At 34.8% G+C, this 18,486-nt stretch overlaps 1 protein-coding gene across 6 annotated transcripts in view; it reads right to left on the reverse strand.

Annotated features, from left to right (window-relative positions):
* The window catches only part of KANSL1L (KAT8 regulatory NSL complex subunit 1 like), a 150,508-nt gene that overhangs the window by 106,088 nt on the left and 25,934 nt on the right, over positions 1-18,486 (reverse strand). For all 6 annotated transcript variants that reach the window (XM_004033142.4, XM_019022456.4, XM_063695174.1 and 3 more), the window contains one exon: positions 2,333-2,474. In XM_004033142.4, the coding sequence (XP_004033190.4) occupies positions 2,333-2,474 (142 nt within the window). The remainder of the gene's footprint in view (positions 1-2,332; positions 2,475-18,486) is intronic.

The following is an 18,486-nucleotide window of genomic DNA, read 5'->3' on the forward strand; positions in this document are numbered from 1 at the left end:
CCTGTAATCCCAGCTACTCAGGAGGCTGAGGCATGAGAATCACTTGAGCCTGGAAGGTGGAGGTTGCAGTGAGCTGATATCGTGCCATTGCACTCCAGCCTTGGCAACATACTGAGACTCTGTCTCAAAAATATATATAAATAAATAACAAATCTGGAAGACTCACGTCCTGATTTCAAAAATTATTACAAAACTACAGAAATCAAAATAATGCGATACTGGCCAGGCATAGTGGCTCATGCCTATAATCCTAGCACTTTGGGAAGCTGAGGTGAGAGGATGGCTTGAGCCCAGGAGTTCAAGACCAGCCTGGTCTTGAATATAGTGAAACTCTGTCTCTTTTAAAAAAAAAAGGAAGAAATTAAAAAACAAAAACAAAAAAACCCAATGTGGTACTGGCATAAAGACAGACCTATATTCCAATGGGATAGAATAGAGAACCCAGAAATAAACCCTAACATATATGGTCAAATGTTTTTTGACAAACGTTTCAAGGCCATTCAATGGAAAAACAGTCTTTTCAACCAGGTAAAGCTGAATATCTGAATGAAAACAAATGAAACTGGACCCTTACCTAACACCACACACAAAAATTAACACAAAACGGATCAAAGCTCTCAATGTAAAACCTAAAACTATAAAACTCTAAGAAGAAATATAGGGTAAGCGCTTCATGACATTAGATTTAGCAATGATTTCTTAGCTATGACACCAAAGGCACAGGTAATAAAAGAAAAAGTAGACAAATGGGACTTCAGAAAAATTTTGAAAATTTGGGCAGGAAAAGATAATATCAACAGAGCAAAAATGCAATGAACAAGGCTGAGCACAGGGGCTCACATATGTCATACCAGCACTTTTTGAGAGGCCGAGGTCAGGGGATCATTTAAGTCTAGGAGTTCAAGACCAGCCTGGGCAATAGAGGGAGATCCCATCTCTACAAAAAATCAAAAACTTAGCCAGGCATGGTGGCATGAGCCTCTAGTCTCAGCTACTTGGGAGTCTGAGGTGGAAGGATTGCTTGAGCCCAGGAGGTCAAGGCTGCAGTGAGCAGTGATCACACTACTGCACTCCAGCCTGGGTGACAGAACAAGACTCTGCCTCAAAAAAAAAAAAAAAAAAAGCAACACATAGAATAGGAAAAAATACTTATAAATCATGTATCTGATAAGAAATTAATATCTACTATATATTGAATTAAAACGCAACAAGAAAAAAACAAGCAAGCAACCCAATTCAAAAATGGGCAAAGGACTTGAATAAGTACTTCTCCAAAGAAGATATCCAAAAGCCAAGCCAGTAGCACATGAAATGACGTTCAACATCATTAATCATTAGGCAAATGCAAATCAAAACTAAAATAAGATACCATCTCACACTCATTAGGGAGGTTACTATAAAATAAACAGAAAATAAATGTTAGCGAGAATCTGGAGAAATCTGAACCTTGTGTACTGCTGGTGGGAATGTTAACTGGTATAGCCACTGTGAAAAACAGTACGGTAGATCCACAAAAAAATTAAAAATAAAGTTTCCATATGATCCAGCAATTCAACTTGTGGGTGTTTACCCCAAAGAATTGAAAACAGGGTCTCAAAGAGATATTTTTATATCCATGTTCATAGCATACTCACAATAGCTAAAAACTGGAAGCAACCCAAGTGTCCATCAACGGATGAATGAATAAACAAAATGTGGTATATACATACAATAAATTATTAGTCTTAAAAAGGAAAGAAATTCTAATATGCTACAATATTTATGAAACTTGAGAACATTATGCTAGTGAAATAAGCTAGCCACAAAAAGACAAAAACTTATGATTCTGCTCATATGAGGTACTTAAAATAGTCAAAATCATAAGAGACAGACATAGTTGCCAGGGGTTGAGGAGAGAGAAAAGTGGACAGTTATTATTTAATGGGTTTAGAGCTTCAGTTATAAAAGGTAAAAAGAGTTATGGAGATGGATAGCGACAGATGCACAACATTACAAATGTATTTAATAACACAACTATACACTCAAAAATGGTTAAGATGTTAAGGTTTTTATGTATTTTATGATTTAGAAATTTGAAAACACGTTTATCACTTATATTAACTGGAATCCAATAAGGAAGTTCTGAATTGCTCAAAAAGTATGATAAAATGATCTTAAAATACAAAAAGGCATTACAAAAATAGCTTCAATTTATAATAATATATCAAAAATTTTAACATAAACTGGCTACATTTTTATAAAACCTTGTAACAATTATTTTTGTGATCAAATGAGAAGGAATGAAAACATTAACAATTTTTAACAAAAGTAGAAGAACACAGACAGACAATACCTTGGAGGCACGAATTTGCCTGTGAATGTCTGTTAGTTGTTGGATTTTGCATTCTAGGTCTGAAATCTGGGCTTGAAGCCAAGTCCATCGGCTGCCAACTCGTGCTCTGTCTACAAGCCACTTCCATTCAGTACTAAAGTTACTGTGAACAAAACAAACACTGTTACTCAAAGCACAAAGGCAATCAAGTTTCACAAACACTGCTTAATAACTTCCTTAACTCCCATCATAAAAGCAAATTTCCTTTCTACAACATGTAATTACAGGAAGAGAGAATGGCAGATTGACTTCTTATCAAAGAAAAAGATATAATTTTCCTACCTTTCCACCCCACAAATACCTGTTTTCATTAAATATTACATACCCTGTAGTAGGATAATTCCTCTGCTATTCAATTCTTTATCAGTGCAGAAGGTCTTAAACAGAGATAAACCAGCAAGGAAAGGAAACATGAATGACAATGCAAACACCATGTAAAAACTGCTACATAAAACTTTTATACGTAAGTAGATGTCAAGTACCAGACAATCCATTTGAATGGTGCTAAATCTAAATCCATGTAATAAACTGTAGCATATTCGACTTTACTATAAGTAATTTTTATTTGTTAAAATAGGCATCGTTATTAGCTAATTACTTAAATCATTTTTTAAAAGCTATCAAAAATTATAAAAAATATAAATGCTCTGCTACATTTCAAATAAGCATACCAAATATATAGACCTTAAAATATTTAAGATAAACAGTTCCTTAAAAACCTGATTCCCAGGATTCACAACCTACAGATCACAAAGAATTTATATAAAGCCTTTCTTTCATGCATATTTAAAAATAAGGGTTGATTCCTAGCTCCTCCTAGTACCTCTTGTCATTTGGCAAGAGCACTACAGCTAGAGAAAAATTATTGGGGATTACGGGTGGTATATGTGTGTGATATTTAATTAGGAGATGCAGATTGCAAAAAAAAAAAACTGACAGAAACTGAAGATATAACTGTAGGACAACAATGACTTAATGACAACATGTAAACTTTATAAAAAACTTATCTAAAAATTCATTTATTGTCAAAACCCGCTGACTGTAGAACGCCAAGAGTGAACCCTAATGTAAATGATGATCTCTGGGTGACAATGACGTGTTAATGTAGGTTCATCAATTGTAACAAATACACCACTCTGTTGTGGGATATTAACAGTGGGAAAGGTTATGCATTTGCAGCATGTAGGAACACGGGATATGTGGGAACTCTTGTACTTTCCATTCAGTTTTGCTGTGAACCTAAAACTGCTCTAAAAAATAGTTTATTAATTTTTTAAAATGCACTGGACCATAATGGAATATCTTTCAAATAATCTTTAAACAGAGAAAATATTTATTCTAAGAGATCATTTGCTGTCAGATAAACAGAACACAATTATTATGGCTTTGCTATATAGAATTTATTCATTATAACAGGATTTTACATTATATCAATGTTTCTGAAAGGCCACTGTTTTTAAGGATTCTAACTGCATACAATGTGATTAAAGACACCATATGATTTAGGATTTCTCTTGGTATTATTATTTATTGTTTATAGTCATTACTGTGGTTTCATAAATTTGACACTTAAAAATCACATTTTCCTAACTGTGGACAAAATAAAATACCTATTCAAATATACTATTCATAGATAACAGTTAGCAACACTAAATGCCAATCACGAAATCAGAGAATGCAAGCATGCTAGCACGTAGCATTTTACACAGGTGAGGATAAAATGTTTGGATTTTAAAACAAAGTGGAAACTACTGGCAAGGTGGTAACAATTTTTTTTTTTCAAGAACTTTGGCTACTAGGTGGAGAAAGCACTGAAGTAGGAAATGAAAAAAAAGTCAGGAAAACAACTAAGATGTTATCTGTAATAATCTGGGTGTGGTACAGATCATTGTGATCTCTAAATATTTCACGTACCGCCCTACACTTCCCAGGCTTATGCATTTATGTTGGAGCCATTTGACTAGTTCTGAGCAAATGGGCTGTAAGCAAAAGTGACATTGTCATTTCCAGTTCACCTGAGGATCTTCAAAACCAGTAGTGCAGAGAGTATAGCTACAAGATGGAGGAGGAGAATAGCCCAGATCACACTGGACTTTATGTAAGCCGCAGTACACCTCTGCTGTGTGAAACCATTGAGATTAGGATGCTAATTTGTAACTCTAAATATAGCCTATTCTGACTAAAACACTGAATATAAAAATGGCTTTGACTGGGAAGGAGAGGGGAGACAAAGATATGTAGATAAAAGAATGGATTCAAGGTTCATTTTAAAGTTGATAGGACTTGCAGAAGTATGGCATAGAAGTGAGCTTAGGGCAATCAAAGATGATCTTAAACATTCTTTAAGTTTTGCTCCAGTTGGAAAATTCCCCTATAATATGCAATTTGGTTTGGCTATAATATTGATGATTAGTGAATAATGAAATATAACAGAAAAAAATGCCATAGAACTCATATTATTGTACTTCTGGTAAAGATATTCTGATACTCAAGTTAGGATTACAAAAATCATTGTTATGATGTTCATATACTAGACTAAATTATACTAATATAGAAAAATAGCAATACCAGATTAAATTTAAGTAAACCAAATCGCATCGGATGCTTTGTGATATATGAAATAAATTTTTTTTTTTTTTGTAGTTTTGCTGTGTCGTCCAGGCTGGAGTGCAGCGGTGCGATCTCTCCTCATTGCAACCTCCACCTCCCAGGTTCAACGGATTCTTGTCCCTCAGCCTCCTGAGTAGCTGGGATTACAGGCATGTACCACCACACCCAGCTAATTGTATTTTTAGTAGACACGGGGTTTCACTACGTTGGCTAAGCTGGGCTTCAACTCCTTTCCTCAAGTGATCTACCCGCCTCGGCCTCCCAAAGTGCTGGGATTACAGGCATAAGCCAGAAAGCCCGGCCTGAAATAAATTTTCTGTAGAGGGTAACTTATCCTACATTTTAACAGGAGTGAATAAAACATGTTTGCTATGCTTATAAGTGGTAAACAAAAATGTTTGCTTCCTAGAAAACATGTTTTTCTAAAAAAAATAAGATTGTTAATAATTAAGATGTTACAGATAAATATATGGCTAACCTGCTCAAACAAGATCAACATGTTATACCCCAAAGTCAAACATTTTATGTAAACAACTTATATAATCAATGTTAATGGTTTACATAACTTACAGTGTAACCAAATAGCATATAACTAATGGACCAGCATACTCAGAGTGTCCCAACTCCCCAGTTAGCATATAAGCCTGGTCTGCCATTGACTCCCTGAATCTTTCTAGAGTGTGCAAAACTGATCACAGACCACCACATGCTGACCATAATGTGGGTTCCCTATCTCTAGTAAAGATCAAAGACATTGGTGAGTGGAGACCACCTGGACAGTGACAGAGATCACTCATTCCCCAGAAAGGTAGCATTATGACTTCAATTCCCATCCTTGCTTGCTTGCAGCCACCACTTAACCTTGCTAAAAGAAATGAGTACAAGCTGTTTAAACTTAAGTGGTTTTGAATGCAATTTCTCTTGGTACTAATTGTCAACATCACAAACTTACATCTTTGTTTTGACCTCGTGGTATGAACTCATTTGGTCATGATGAATTTTTACTGTTTGCTAGACCCTATTTGTTATTTCATTTAGGATTTTTCTTTGCATCTATACTCAAAGAAGATATGGATCTGCTGTTCTCTTGTCATATTTGGTTTTGGAATCAAGCTAATGCTACCCTCATAAAACGAGAAGTCTTCTCTCCTCCTTGATTTTCTGAAGGAATTTATGTAGGACTGGAATGGTTTATTCCTTGAGTTTCAATGAAATTAATCAGTGAAGCCATCTGAGCCACAAGTTTTCTATGTGGGAAAGTTTATAATTATTAATTTTTCTTTTTAACGTAAGGTTTTTCAGGTTTTCTATTTCTCATTGTGTCAGTTTGGTCATTTGTGTCTTTTAAGCGATTAGCCTATTTAGCTTAAATTGTTGAATTTATTGACATGTACTTGTTCATAATACAGTCATCCCTTAGTATAAGGATTGGTTCCAGGACCCCCTGAGGATACCAAAATCTGCGGAAATGGTCATGTCCCTTATATAAAATGATGTAAATGTGCATATAAGCTACATACACTCCATTGTATACTTTAATTTCTAGATTGCTTATAATATCTAATACAATGTAAATATTGCTTATAATACATAATACAAATAGTTATTATACTCTTTTTAATTCATATTTTTTATTATTGCATTATTTTATATTTTTCTTATTTCCATTTATAGTTAGTTGATACACAGATACAGAACCTGGGAATACAGAGAATGGTTTGTATCCCCCAATTATTCCACAATGCCGGAACATCTATAGTGATATTTTTCCTTCTTCCTGCTATTAGTATTCTTCTAAATAATCTTGCTAGAAGTTTATAATTCTCTCCATTGTTTTCATGTTTTATATTCTGTGAATATCCACTCTTTATCATCAGCTTTTCCTTCTATTTGCTTTGGGTTTAATTTAGTATTATTTTTATTGCTTTTTAAGTAGGAGACTTAGACCACAGACTACACTATTCTCCTTTCCTAATATAAACATGTATAGCCATACAGCATTGCTTCAGTAATTTAGTAGCTGCATCCCTCAAATTCTGATATGTCATGTTTCTAATATTATTCAGTTCAAAACATTTTATAGTTTCTCTTGTGACTTCTTCATCCACGAGTTATTTGGAAATGTGTGATTTAATTTCTACATATTTCAGACCCACATATTTACCGTTTCTTAACATTTCTTTTTTCCTTTACGTAAATCTGTTTTTACCCAGTATGATTTTCCTTCAGCCTGAAGATCATCTTTTAAAATTTCTTTAGTGCATGTATACTGACAACTTCTATTTTTGCTTATCTGGAAATGTCATTTTGTCTCTGTTTTTTAAAATGTTTCACTGGGCAGAGAATTTTAGACTGACTTTTTTTCCCCACCTTTCAGCACTTTAAATATATCATTCCATTTTTCTGGCTTACATACCTTCTAGTGAGAAGTTAGCAGTGATTTTTATTTATTAACCACTTCTTCTGAATGTCTATTCTCTTGTTAGCTGAAGTCGTTTACATTTCAGATATTTTTAGCTTCTGAACGTTCAATGGTTCTTTATATGTTTAATTTCTTTCATTATGTTCACATTTTCCTTTTAAGTCCTTGTGCATATTTACAATAGATATTTTAAGCTCTTTGCCAACTACTTTCATGATCATTACCATTTCCACATCAGTTTCCATTAATAATTTTTCTCCGCTTCTTTGCATGCCTAATAGTTGAATACACACGTCTAGTAGGTTTTATATAAATACATATATTAAGGGTACTATGAATATTATGTTGTTAATGTGTGGATTTTGTGGTCTTCCTTAAAGAGTGATGAATTCTGTTCTGACCGGTTATTATATTACTTGCTGTTCAACTTCATAAATTTCAGCTTACTTTAAAGCTTTGTTAGAGCATGTGTAGAGTAGCCATTACACTAAGGCAGTTATCAAATTGAGGGAGAGGTGGATAGTCTGAGGAAAATAACTAGTAAATTAATAAGTGCATAGGCTTAACAACTATGACAAAATGAGATCTTTGGCTGTGGTATTTTCACATATAACTGACAGGAAGAAAAAGAGAATGGAAACCTACATTTCGGAGGGAACTTGACTAGGAAATACTACCACAAGCCTAACAAAGACTATCCCTGGGAGCCAAATCTGCACCAATAGAAAGCAGGATGAGAATGCAGTGGTGTCTCCAATAAGAGTACACTAACACCCATGTTAGATACAGTCACAAAGAATCATAGACAAAGAGTAATTCCCAAAGAGCAAGGTCAGGGACTACGAAGGACAAATGACAAGGGAGCTTATCTCAGAAAGCAAAATTAAGGTCCTAGCAAGACCTTACTCCACTGCCAGAGCAAGAAGTCTATTATTGTAAGGAACAGGAACTATCATATATGGCCCATTCTTTTTTTTCCCATTGGGAATTTTCCTTGTCCTTTATACCATCATACAAGAAGCAAGAGGTCAAGAAAATTAGGAAACTTGTCTCTTAATTTATTGGTCACCACATCATGATGAACCACACACAAACCCGATATAGAGGACTTTACCCAATGAATGTGACTTTGGGTTATCATCCTTGAGAAGATGGTATGTTTTATGAATGAGAAAGAGGTACATGGACATTTGGGTAGCCAAAGAGGCAAACTGAATAGACTTCTTGTTTTCCCCTAATATCCATCCTCCTATAGTTTTTGGATAATAGAGCTCCTTGGGTTTCAGCTGAGCCCTCAGCAGCTCAGCTTAGAGACCTTATTTCCCAGCCTTACTTGCAGTTAGGTCTGACTATACAACAAAGTCCTTGAAAATAAAACGTGAGCCAAAGTTATGTGCACAACTTCTAGGTCTGGCCATTATAAATGATTGGGTTTATCATTAAAAATGACTGAATATGGAAATGAAATGAAGTACCAGTGACTCTCAACAATGCAGGCAAGGGCAGCATCCTAAGGAACAGCAAAGCTAAAAGGTCTCTGCTAAACCCTGCAAAGCATATCTAATTCTTGACCGTTAAATGAGAGAAAAATAAATTCTATATATTTATGTTGACTTCTCCTTGTTATAAAAGCTTAACATATACCTTAAATAACATATTCCTCCCTCGAAAATATTTCATGCTATTAGGATCATTTGGGCTAACAAGTTCTCATTTAAAATGTTCATTGTCTTTAAGATGAGCCTTACTGACATACAAGTTAATAACTTACATACTCTATCATCAAGTTGTACACACACAATATAGACACATATATGCACACACTCATGAAGTAAACAACAAACAAAAACAAAAAAATAAATATACAGTTGTGACCTCTAGGAATTCTGGCATGAAGATAAACCACATTAAAAAGTGCAGTTTAGGATGTCCAACGACTATCTGAGGTTGGAACTTAAAAAGGGTTCCAAAAACGAAGAATAAATGGAGTAAACACATCTTGAGATCTTATGCAATTCTGCCTAGAACTCTGGCAGAACCTAGTGTCAACTGCCTAAACTGAAAATTTCAGTATTAATTAAAAATAATTCATATATGGGATGGGCAAATTTAGTCTTGTTCTCTTATTATCTATCCTCCCACCCCTCAAAGAAAAAAAAGAAAAAAAAGGAGAGATTGGGAAATATTTATGCATTCTATCGCTACCACGCCTCTTCTCTTGTATGGAAAGAATTTTCAAAGTTATAGCCTGTAAAACAGTCTTAAATATGTTTGTAAAATCTTTGTGTAACATCAAACATTGACAAATAAGGACATATTTTTAAAAAGGAAATACTGTAAATAAATGTTAAACTAATTAAAACATTTATTTGCTAAAGAAACAATTTCACTGTTCAATGAGCATTGTGTGTATGTGTGTGCATGTCTCACTTTTGTTCAGGAAGCCAGGCAACCATGTAATGTTTTCAAACTGAACTGTACACGGGCCTGGATGAAGATGCAAGTAAAATCCAGCAAGAGTTCTGTACTCCAAACCCTGCAATTACAAACCTACATCTGCTCAGTGGAAGGAAAATCTTTTCCTAATGCACGCAAATGAGTTAGTAATGGGCCTGCGAAACACTATAATGGGCCCTGAAAAGAAATAGGATAAAAATTAAAACTACCTTTATTAATCAAAAAAATGACTACCACTAAGCCAGAATCAAGTACAGGCATTCCTGCTCTAACACAATATATGCACTTCTGTATAACCTCATGTTCTGCAAAATAAAAATAGTTAGACTTATTGTGAAGATAGTGCCAGACCACACAATACCTAAGGAACTTTTAAATCTGAGCCCTAACAAAACAATAATGATTATTATAAAAATGGAAAGTTTCCACTGGAATTTGTACCTAAAATAAAGCAGTCCACATTTAAAGCTTCATATCCTGGGTCTCTTCTTTTTTTGATGTGCATCCTTGAAGACATTAGTTCTAATAGAAACCAGTTTAATAAAAATTAAAAATATCTTCTAGAGACAGCATTTTTCATTAGTCAATTTCTTTTTAACACAAGCAAAATATCTTTAAAGCTTAGTCAACACAGAAAAATGTATAGCCAATAAACCAGCAACTTATTGAGCTACAGGAGGATATTTCTATAGGATTTTTAGCATTTTGTTTAGATCTTCAGATACTGCTAAGAATTCCTCTTTAGTTGAGAAAAGCTTGACCTTGATCATTTCAAAACGCTAACATGTTTGAAGTAATCTGGAAACAACCCACATTGTGGATACACACACAAAGTGTGTAAAAATCTACATTATATTGACATCATTCCCCTAAATGCCAAATACGTCACAAATTTACATTTTAAAATGCTGTAACAGAATGAATTACATACATTTTTAAAATATCACTAGACATTAAATGAAAAATATTTCTGACAATCTTAAATATATTATGCAACATGTTATTTTAAATGATCCTGATACTTACATGCATAAATTTGAAATATTGCATTTCCTCAGTGCTAAAGATGCCATAAAATTTAAATACAATCAATTTCATAACATAATTCCCTGGGGTGGGAAAATAATATAATATTAATTGTATACATCTGGCCAGGCACAGTGGCTCACACCTGTAATACCAGCACTTTGGTAGGCCGAGGCAGGCAGATCATTTGAGCTGAGGAGTTTGAGACCAGACTAAGCAGCACAGCAAAAACCTGTCTCTACAAAAAACAGAAAAATTAGCCAGGCATGGTGGTGCATACCTGTAGTCTCAGATACTTGGGAGGCTGAGTTAAGAAAATCACTTGAGCCCAGGAGGTTGAGGCTGCAATGAGCCATGATTGTGCCACTGCACTCCACCCTGGGCAACAGAGCAAGACTCTGACTCAAAAAAAAAATTGTACATATCTATATAAGGTACATCTATTAGAAACATTAAAATGTGATAAAAATGTGCATTTTGGAATCCAAGAAGCATGTTACATCGAAAGTACAAATTTTCATGAGCTGTGATTTTTTTTTACAAGTATGAAAATTTATTTTATTTTTAAAAACAGTGCTAATCACAGAAACAGAAAACCAAATACTGCATGTTCTCACTTATAAGTGGGGGCTAAATATTGGGTAAACATAGACATAAAGACGGCAACAATAGACACTGGGGACTAATGGAGGGGAGAGGAAGGGGGTGGGTAAGGGTTGAAAAGCTAACTATTGTATATTATGCTCACTACCTGGACAATGGGATCAATCAGACCCCAAACTTCAGTATCATGGAATATACACACGTAACAAGCCTGCATACATACCCCGTAAATCTAAAATAAAAGATGGCAGTATTAAAAAAAGTTAATGATATCAATTCTATAAAAAAAACACTTTTAGAAATAATATTTGCAGTGTTTAGATTTGTCTAAGGAAGCTTAACATTGGGACTTATGCTTTTTAAAAATCTTTTTTAGCTTTATTAAGATTCAAATGACAAAAATATTACATATTTATGGTGTACATATTTATATATTAACACAATGCTGTCCTATATGTACACATTGTATAAGATTAAACCATGCTAATTAACATATCCATCATCTCATATACTTTTTCTATGGTGGGAACATTTAACATTTTTTATGGTAACAACATTGAAAATATCATAAGTCGAAATGCATTGAATTGGCCAGGTGCAGTGGCTCACACCTGTATTCCCAGCACTTTGGGAGGCTGAGGCAGATGGATCACCTAAGGTCAGGAGTTCAAGACCAGCCTGGACAACATGGCGAAACCCCGCCTCTACTAAAAATACAAAAACTAGCCAGGTGTGGTGGCAGGTGTCTGTAATCCCAGCTACTGGGGAGGCTGAGGCAGGAGGATTGCTCGAACCTGGGAGGTAGAGGTTGCAGGGAGCCAAGATCGCACCACTGCACTCCAGCCTGGGCAACAAAGCAAGACTCCATCTCAAAACAAAACAAAACAAAACAAAAAGAAATGCATTCAATTATGCCTCAATAAACTCATCTTAAAGTTGAAAAATTGTAAGTTGAGCCATCATAAGTCAGGGACTCAATACAGTATGTTATTATTAACTACAGTCACTATGCTGACAATCTCCAGAACTTATTCCTCCTAACTGACATCCATACCTACACACACTACATTTTCCTTATCCATTCATCTGTCAATGGTCACAGTTTGATTGCATACTTTGGCCACTGTAAATGAGTATCAACATGAGAGTGCAGGTATCAACTCAACATACTGATTTAATTTCCTTTTGATATATACCCAGAAGTAGGATTATTGGGTCATATGGTAATTCTATTTTAAATTTCCAGAGAAACCTCCTTACTATTTTCTGTAATATCTGTGCTTGTTTACATTCCCACAGTGTACAAGAGTTTCCTTTTATCTGTATCCTCTCCAACATTTGTTATTCTTTGTTTTTCTTGTAATAGCCATTTTAACAGGTGTGAGACGGTATCTCATTATAGTTTTAATTGGTATTTCCCTGATGATTAGTGATGTTGAGCACTTTCTCATCTATGTGTTGGCCATTTGTATATCTTCCTTGGAAAAAAAAATTGTCTATTCAGGTCCTTTGCCCATTTCCTTTTTTTTTTTTTTTTTTTTGAGACAGGGTCTCTTTCTGTCACCAAGGCTGGAGTGCAGAGGCACAGTCTTGGCTCACTGCAACCTCAACCTCCTGGGCTCGAGTGATCTTCCCATCTCAGTCTCCTGAGTGGCTGGAACTGCAGGTGCACACCACCATGCCTGGCTAACTTTTGTATTTTTTTGTAAAGACAAGGTTTTGACATGTTACCCAAGCTGGTCTGTTACCCATCCTGAGCTCAAGCGATCCACCGGGCTACACCTCCTTGGCCACTTTGCCCATTTTTAAATCAGGTTATTTGTTTTCTTACTATTGAGTTATTTAACTTCCATATGTACTTTGGAAATCCTCCCTTTTCAGATGTATAGTTTGCAAATATTTTCTCCCATTTCATAGGTTGTCTCTTCACTCTGCTGTTTCTTTTGCTGTGTCAAACCTTTTTAGTTTGATGCAATTTCATTTGTCTAGTTTTGCTTTTGTTACCTGTGCTTTGGAGTGCATATCCAAAAAATATTTGCCAACATCAATGTCGAGAAGCTTTTTCTGTTTTATTCAGGTCTTATGTTGAAGTCTTTAATCACCTTAAGTTGATGTGGGAATACGGAGTAAGATAAGGGTCCAATTTCATCCTTTGATATGTAGATAACCAATTTTCCCAACACTGTTGAAAAGACTATCCCTTCCTCATTGTGTGCCCGTGGCATCTTTATTAAAGAATAATTGGCCATAAATGCATGGATTTATTTCTAGGCTCTCTATTCTGTTTCATAGGCATATGTGTGTTTTTAATTCCAGTGGCATGCTGTTTTGACTATTATAGTTTTCTTAATGTATTTTGAAGTCAGGTAATGTGGTGCCTCCAGCTTTGTTCTTTTTGCTCAAGATTGCTTTGGCTCATGGGGTCTTGCTTGGTTTTACATAAATTTTAGAATTTTTTCCCCATTTCTATGGAAAATGCCAGTGGAATTTTGATAACAATGATATGGAATTTGTAGATTGCTTTGGGTTGTATGGACATTTTAACAACTCTTCCAATCCGTGAACAGAGGATGTTTTTCCATTTGTTTCTTTTTCCATTTTTTCATTAATGTTTAGTTGTTGGTGTACATATCTTTCACCACCATGGTTAAATTTATTCCTAAGTATGTTACCATTTTAAGTAGGATGGTTTTCTTTTGGACAGCTTAATATTAGTGTATAGAAATAATACAGATCTTTGTAGATTGATTTTATATCCTGAAACGCTAATTAATTTATTTCTAACATTGTTTTGATGGGGTCTTTACACTTTTATCTCTAAGATGTCATCAGCAAAGAAAATTTAACTTCTTTCCCTGATTTGGATACATGTTTTTTTAATTTCTTTTCTTTCCTCTCTCTTCCCCTCACTCCCTCCTTCCTCCCTTCCCTTCCTCCCTCCTCTCTTTCCTTTCTTTTCTTTCTCTCCCTTTCTCTTTTTTTTTCTTTCCTTTCTTTTTCTCTTTTATTTATTTTTATGCCTAATGAACCTGGCTAGCAATTCCAGTATATGTTGAATAGATTGGTCAGAGTAGGTGGTATCATCTGAACACTGTGTCCTCAAAATTCATATGTTAAAACCTAATTCCCAATGTGATGGCCTTAAGAGGGTGAGCCTTTGGAGATGATTAGGTGATTAGGCTCCACCTTTATCATGAGATTAATACTCTTATAAAAGAGGCCTGAGGAAGCCTGTTCTCCCTATCTACCATGTGAGAACAGAGGTAGAAGATGCCAACATGAAGGAAAGAACAAGCCCTCACCTAACACTGAATCCGCTGACAACTTGGCCTTGGACTTCCCAGCCTCCAGACTGTAAAATAATTTCTGTTGTTAATAAGTTACTGAGTCTAAGGTATTTTCTTACAATAGCCCAAGCAGATGAAATGGTCGAGGAAAAGGTATCAAGTTTTTGCCACTAAATTGGATGTTAACTGTGAGCTTATCATATATGGCCTTTATTGGTAGAGGTACATTCCTTCAATACCTAATCTGTCGAGAGTCTGAATTCTGTCAAATCCTTCTTCTGCAAATGTATTAAGAATGTTTTTTGTCCTTCATTCTGTTAATGTGGTGTATCCTACTTATTGATTTGTATATGTGGAACCATCCTTGCATCCCAGGGATAAATTCCACTTGACTCAGTTTGTTAGTATTTTGGCAAGGATAGTGACAAAGGACATTGGCCTATAATCTTTTTTTTTTTTTTTTTTTTGTATAGTGTCCTTTTCTGGCTTTGGTATCAGAGTAATGCTGGTCTCATAAAATGAGTTTGAAAGTATTCCCTCCTCCTCTTCAATTTTTTTTTTTTAAGAGTTTGAGTACAGTGAAGTCATCAGGTGCTGGGCTTTCCTTTGATGGGGGACTTTATTACTGTTTTAATCTCTTTACTTGCTATTGGTTAGTTCCAATTTTCTATTTCTTCATGATTCATGTTAGATTCTATGTGTCTAGGAATTTATGCATTTATAGGTTATCCAATTTGTTGGCATAGAGATGTTGCATAATAGTCTCTTATGATCCATTATATTTCTGTGGTATCAGCTGTAATGTCTCCTTTTTCATTTCTGATGTTATTTATTTGGGTCTTTGTTCATTTCTTACTCTAGCTAAGGTTTGTCAATTCTGCTTATCTTTTCAAAAAACCAACTCTTGGTTTCATCAATCTTTTCTATTGTTTTTCTAATATCTTCTGCTTTGATCTTCATTATTTCCTTCCTTGTACTAATTTTGGGATTAGTTTGTTCTTTTTCTGCTTCCTTGAAGTATAATGTTGTTTGAGATGACTTTTTCAATGTAGGTGTTTATTGTTACAAAATTTCCTTATTAGAACTCCTTTTGCTGCACCCCGTAGTTTTGTAAACTGTTTCCATTTTCATTTCTCTCAAGATATTTTAAAATTTCTCTTTAAATTTAGTCATTAATCCATTGGCTTTTCTTAATTTCCACATATTTGTGAATTTTCCAAAATTCCTCCTGTTACTGATTTCTAATTTCATATGATTTTGGCTGGAAAAAATACTTGATATGATTTCAATCATTTTGGTTAAGATTTGTCATGTGGCCTAACATATGATCAATCCTGAAGAATGTTCCTTTACACTTGAAAACAATGTGTATTACAATGTTGGATGGAATGTTCTATATATCTCTGTTAGGTCCATTTGGCCTAAACTATAGTTCCAGCCCAATGCTTCCTTTTGATTTTGTCTGGATAATTTATCCATTATTGAAAGTGGGGTATTAAAGTCCCCTACTATTATTGTATTGCAGTCTATTTTTTCCTTCACATCTATTAATATTTGCTTTATATATTTAGATTCTCCGATATTGGTTACATATGTTTATAATGTTGTATCCTCTTAATAAACTGGCCTCTTTATCAATTATATACTTACCTTTTTGTCTTTTTTTACATGTTTTGGCCTAAAGTGCATTTTTTTTCTGATATACATGTAGCTACCCCTGCTATCTTTTGGTTTCCATTTGCATGGAATACCATATTTTATTCCTTCACTTTTAGTCTATGTGTGTCCTTATACTGGAAGTGAGTCTCTCACAGGGCACATACAGCTAGCTGGGTCTTAAAAAAAATCTGTTCACTGACTATATATGTTTTTAAATTGGATAATTTAATCCATTTATATCCGAGGCAACTGTTGATAGGTAAAGGTTTATTATTGCCTTTGTGTTCGCTGTTTTCTGTTTTCGTTTTGTTTTTAATGCAGATCCTTTGTTCCTTTCTTCCTCTCTTGCTGTCTTCCTTTGTGATTTGGTGATTTTCTGTAATTATATACCTGGATTCCTTTCTCTTCATCTTTTGTATATCTACTATAGGTTTTTGCTTTGTGGTTACCATTAGGCTTAAGAAAGAACAATTCATAGTTATTAGGAGTCTATTTCAAGCTGATAATAACTTCAATCTCATATACAAACTCTCTATACTTTTATTCCTCCTATTCTATGCTTTTGATATCACAATTTACATCTTTTCATATTGTACATCCTATGACAAATTATTGTAGCTATTATTTTAATAGCTTTGTCTTTTAATAATAAAAACAAGTGATTTATACACCATCATTACATTATTAGAGTATTCTGAATTGACTATTACCAGTGAGTTTTACACTTTCATATGTTTTCATGTTCCTAATTAGCATTCTTTTTCTTTTCAGCCTGAAGAATTCCCTTTACCATTTCTTGTAAGGCAGATCTAGTGATGATGAACTTTCTCAGATTTTGTTTGTCTGGAAAAGTCTTCTCTCTCCCTTTCTGAAGGACGGTTTTGCTGGGTTTGGTTTCTTTGGTTGGCAGGTTTCTTTTTTATTTTCAGCACTTTGAATATATCATCCCACACTTTCCTGGCCTACAAAGTTTCTGCTTAGAAATGTGCAGATAACTTCCTGAGGGTTCCCTTGTATGTGAAGATTTTCTCTTGCTGTTTTCAATAGTCTCTCTGTGATTTTTGACAGTTTGACTATAATATGTTGTAGTGTGGTCTTTGGTTTGAAAATGACTGGAGAACTTTGACTCTCCTTTACCTCAATGTGACTATCTCTCCCCAGATTTGTGACGTTTTCAATCATTATTTCTTTAAAAATACTTTCTACCCCTTCTCTCTTCTACTTCCTTAATTGCTATAATGTGAACATTAGCTCTGTTGAGTATATCCCATAAATCACACAGGCTTTCTTCACTCCTTTTCATTATTTTTCCTTCTCTGACTGGATATTTTCAAATAACCTGTATTTGAGTTCACAGATTCTTTCTTCTGCTTGATCAATTCTGCTCTGATGCTCTCTATTGCCATTTTTCACTTTGTTCAGTTTATATTCAGCTCCAGAATTTCTGCCTAGTTACCTTTTTTTAAATAATTTCAATCATTCTGTTAAACTCCTCATTTTATTTGTGTATTGTTTTCCTGATTTTGTTGAATTGCCCCTCTGTGTTCTCTGGTAGTTTACTGAGCCACCTTAAAAGAATCATTTTGAATTATCTGCCAAGTATTCATAGATCTTCTAATTCTTTAGGATTAGTTCCTGGAAAAGTATCATGTTCTTTGGTGGTTTTATGATTCTTTGGCTTTTCACATTGCTTGTTACTTTGCATTAATGTCTGCATAGTTGATGAAGCAGTCACCTCCTTCTGACTTCATATACTGGTTTCAGTGGAGAAAAAAACTTCTCCTTCAGGTGGGTGTGAGGACACCAGCTGGGTGCAGTGTGACAGTTCTGACTCCAGTAAGGGCATAGCAGCATAATCTCTGTACAGCTCTATCAACTGATGTTAGCACTGTCAAAGATTACAAGGATCCTCAGCAGCCACTGTCCACAGCAGCGGCAAGGGTTATTGGGTGCTCCAGTCACGAAGACTGGTGGGGTCGGTCCTCCTCATCTCTTTTTCTCCTACCAGGAAAGTTGTGGCCAGTGGAATCCCTCTTGGCACTGGGTCGGAC

The sequence above is a fragment of the Gorilla gorilla genome, chromosome 11 (assembly GCF_029281585.2).
Source record: "Gorilla gorilla gorilla isolate KB3781 chromosome 11, NHGRI_mGorGor1-v2.1_pri, whole genome shotgun sequence".
Classification (NCBI taxonomy): Eukaryota; Metazoa; Chordata; class Mammalia; order Primates; family Hominidae; genus Gorilla; species Gorilla gorilla.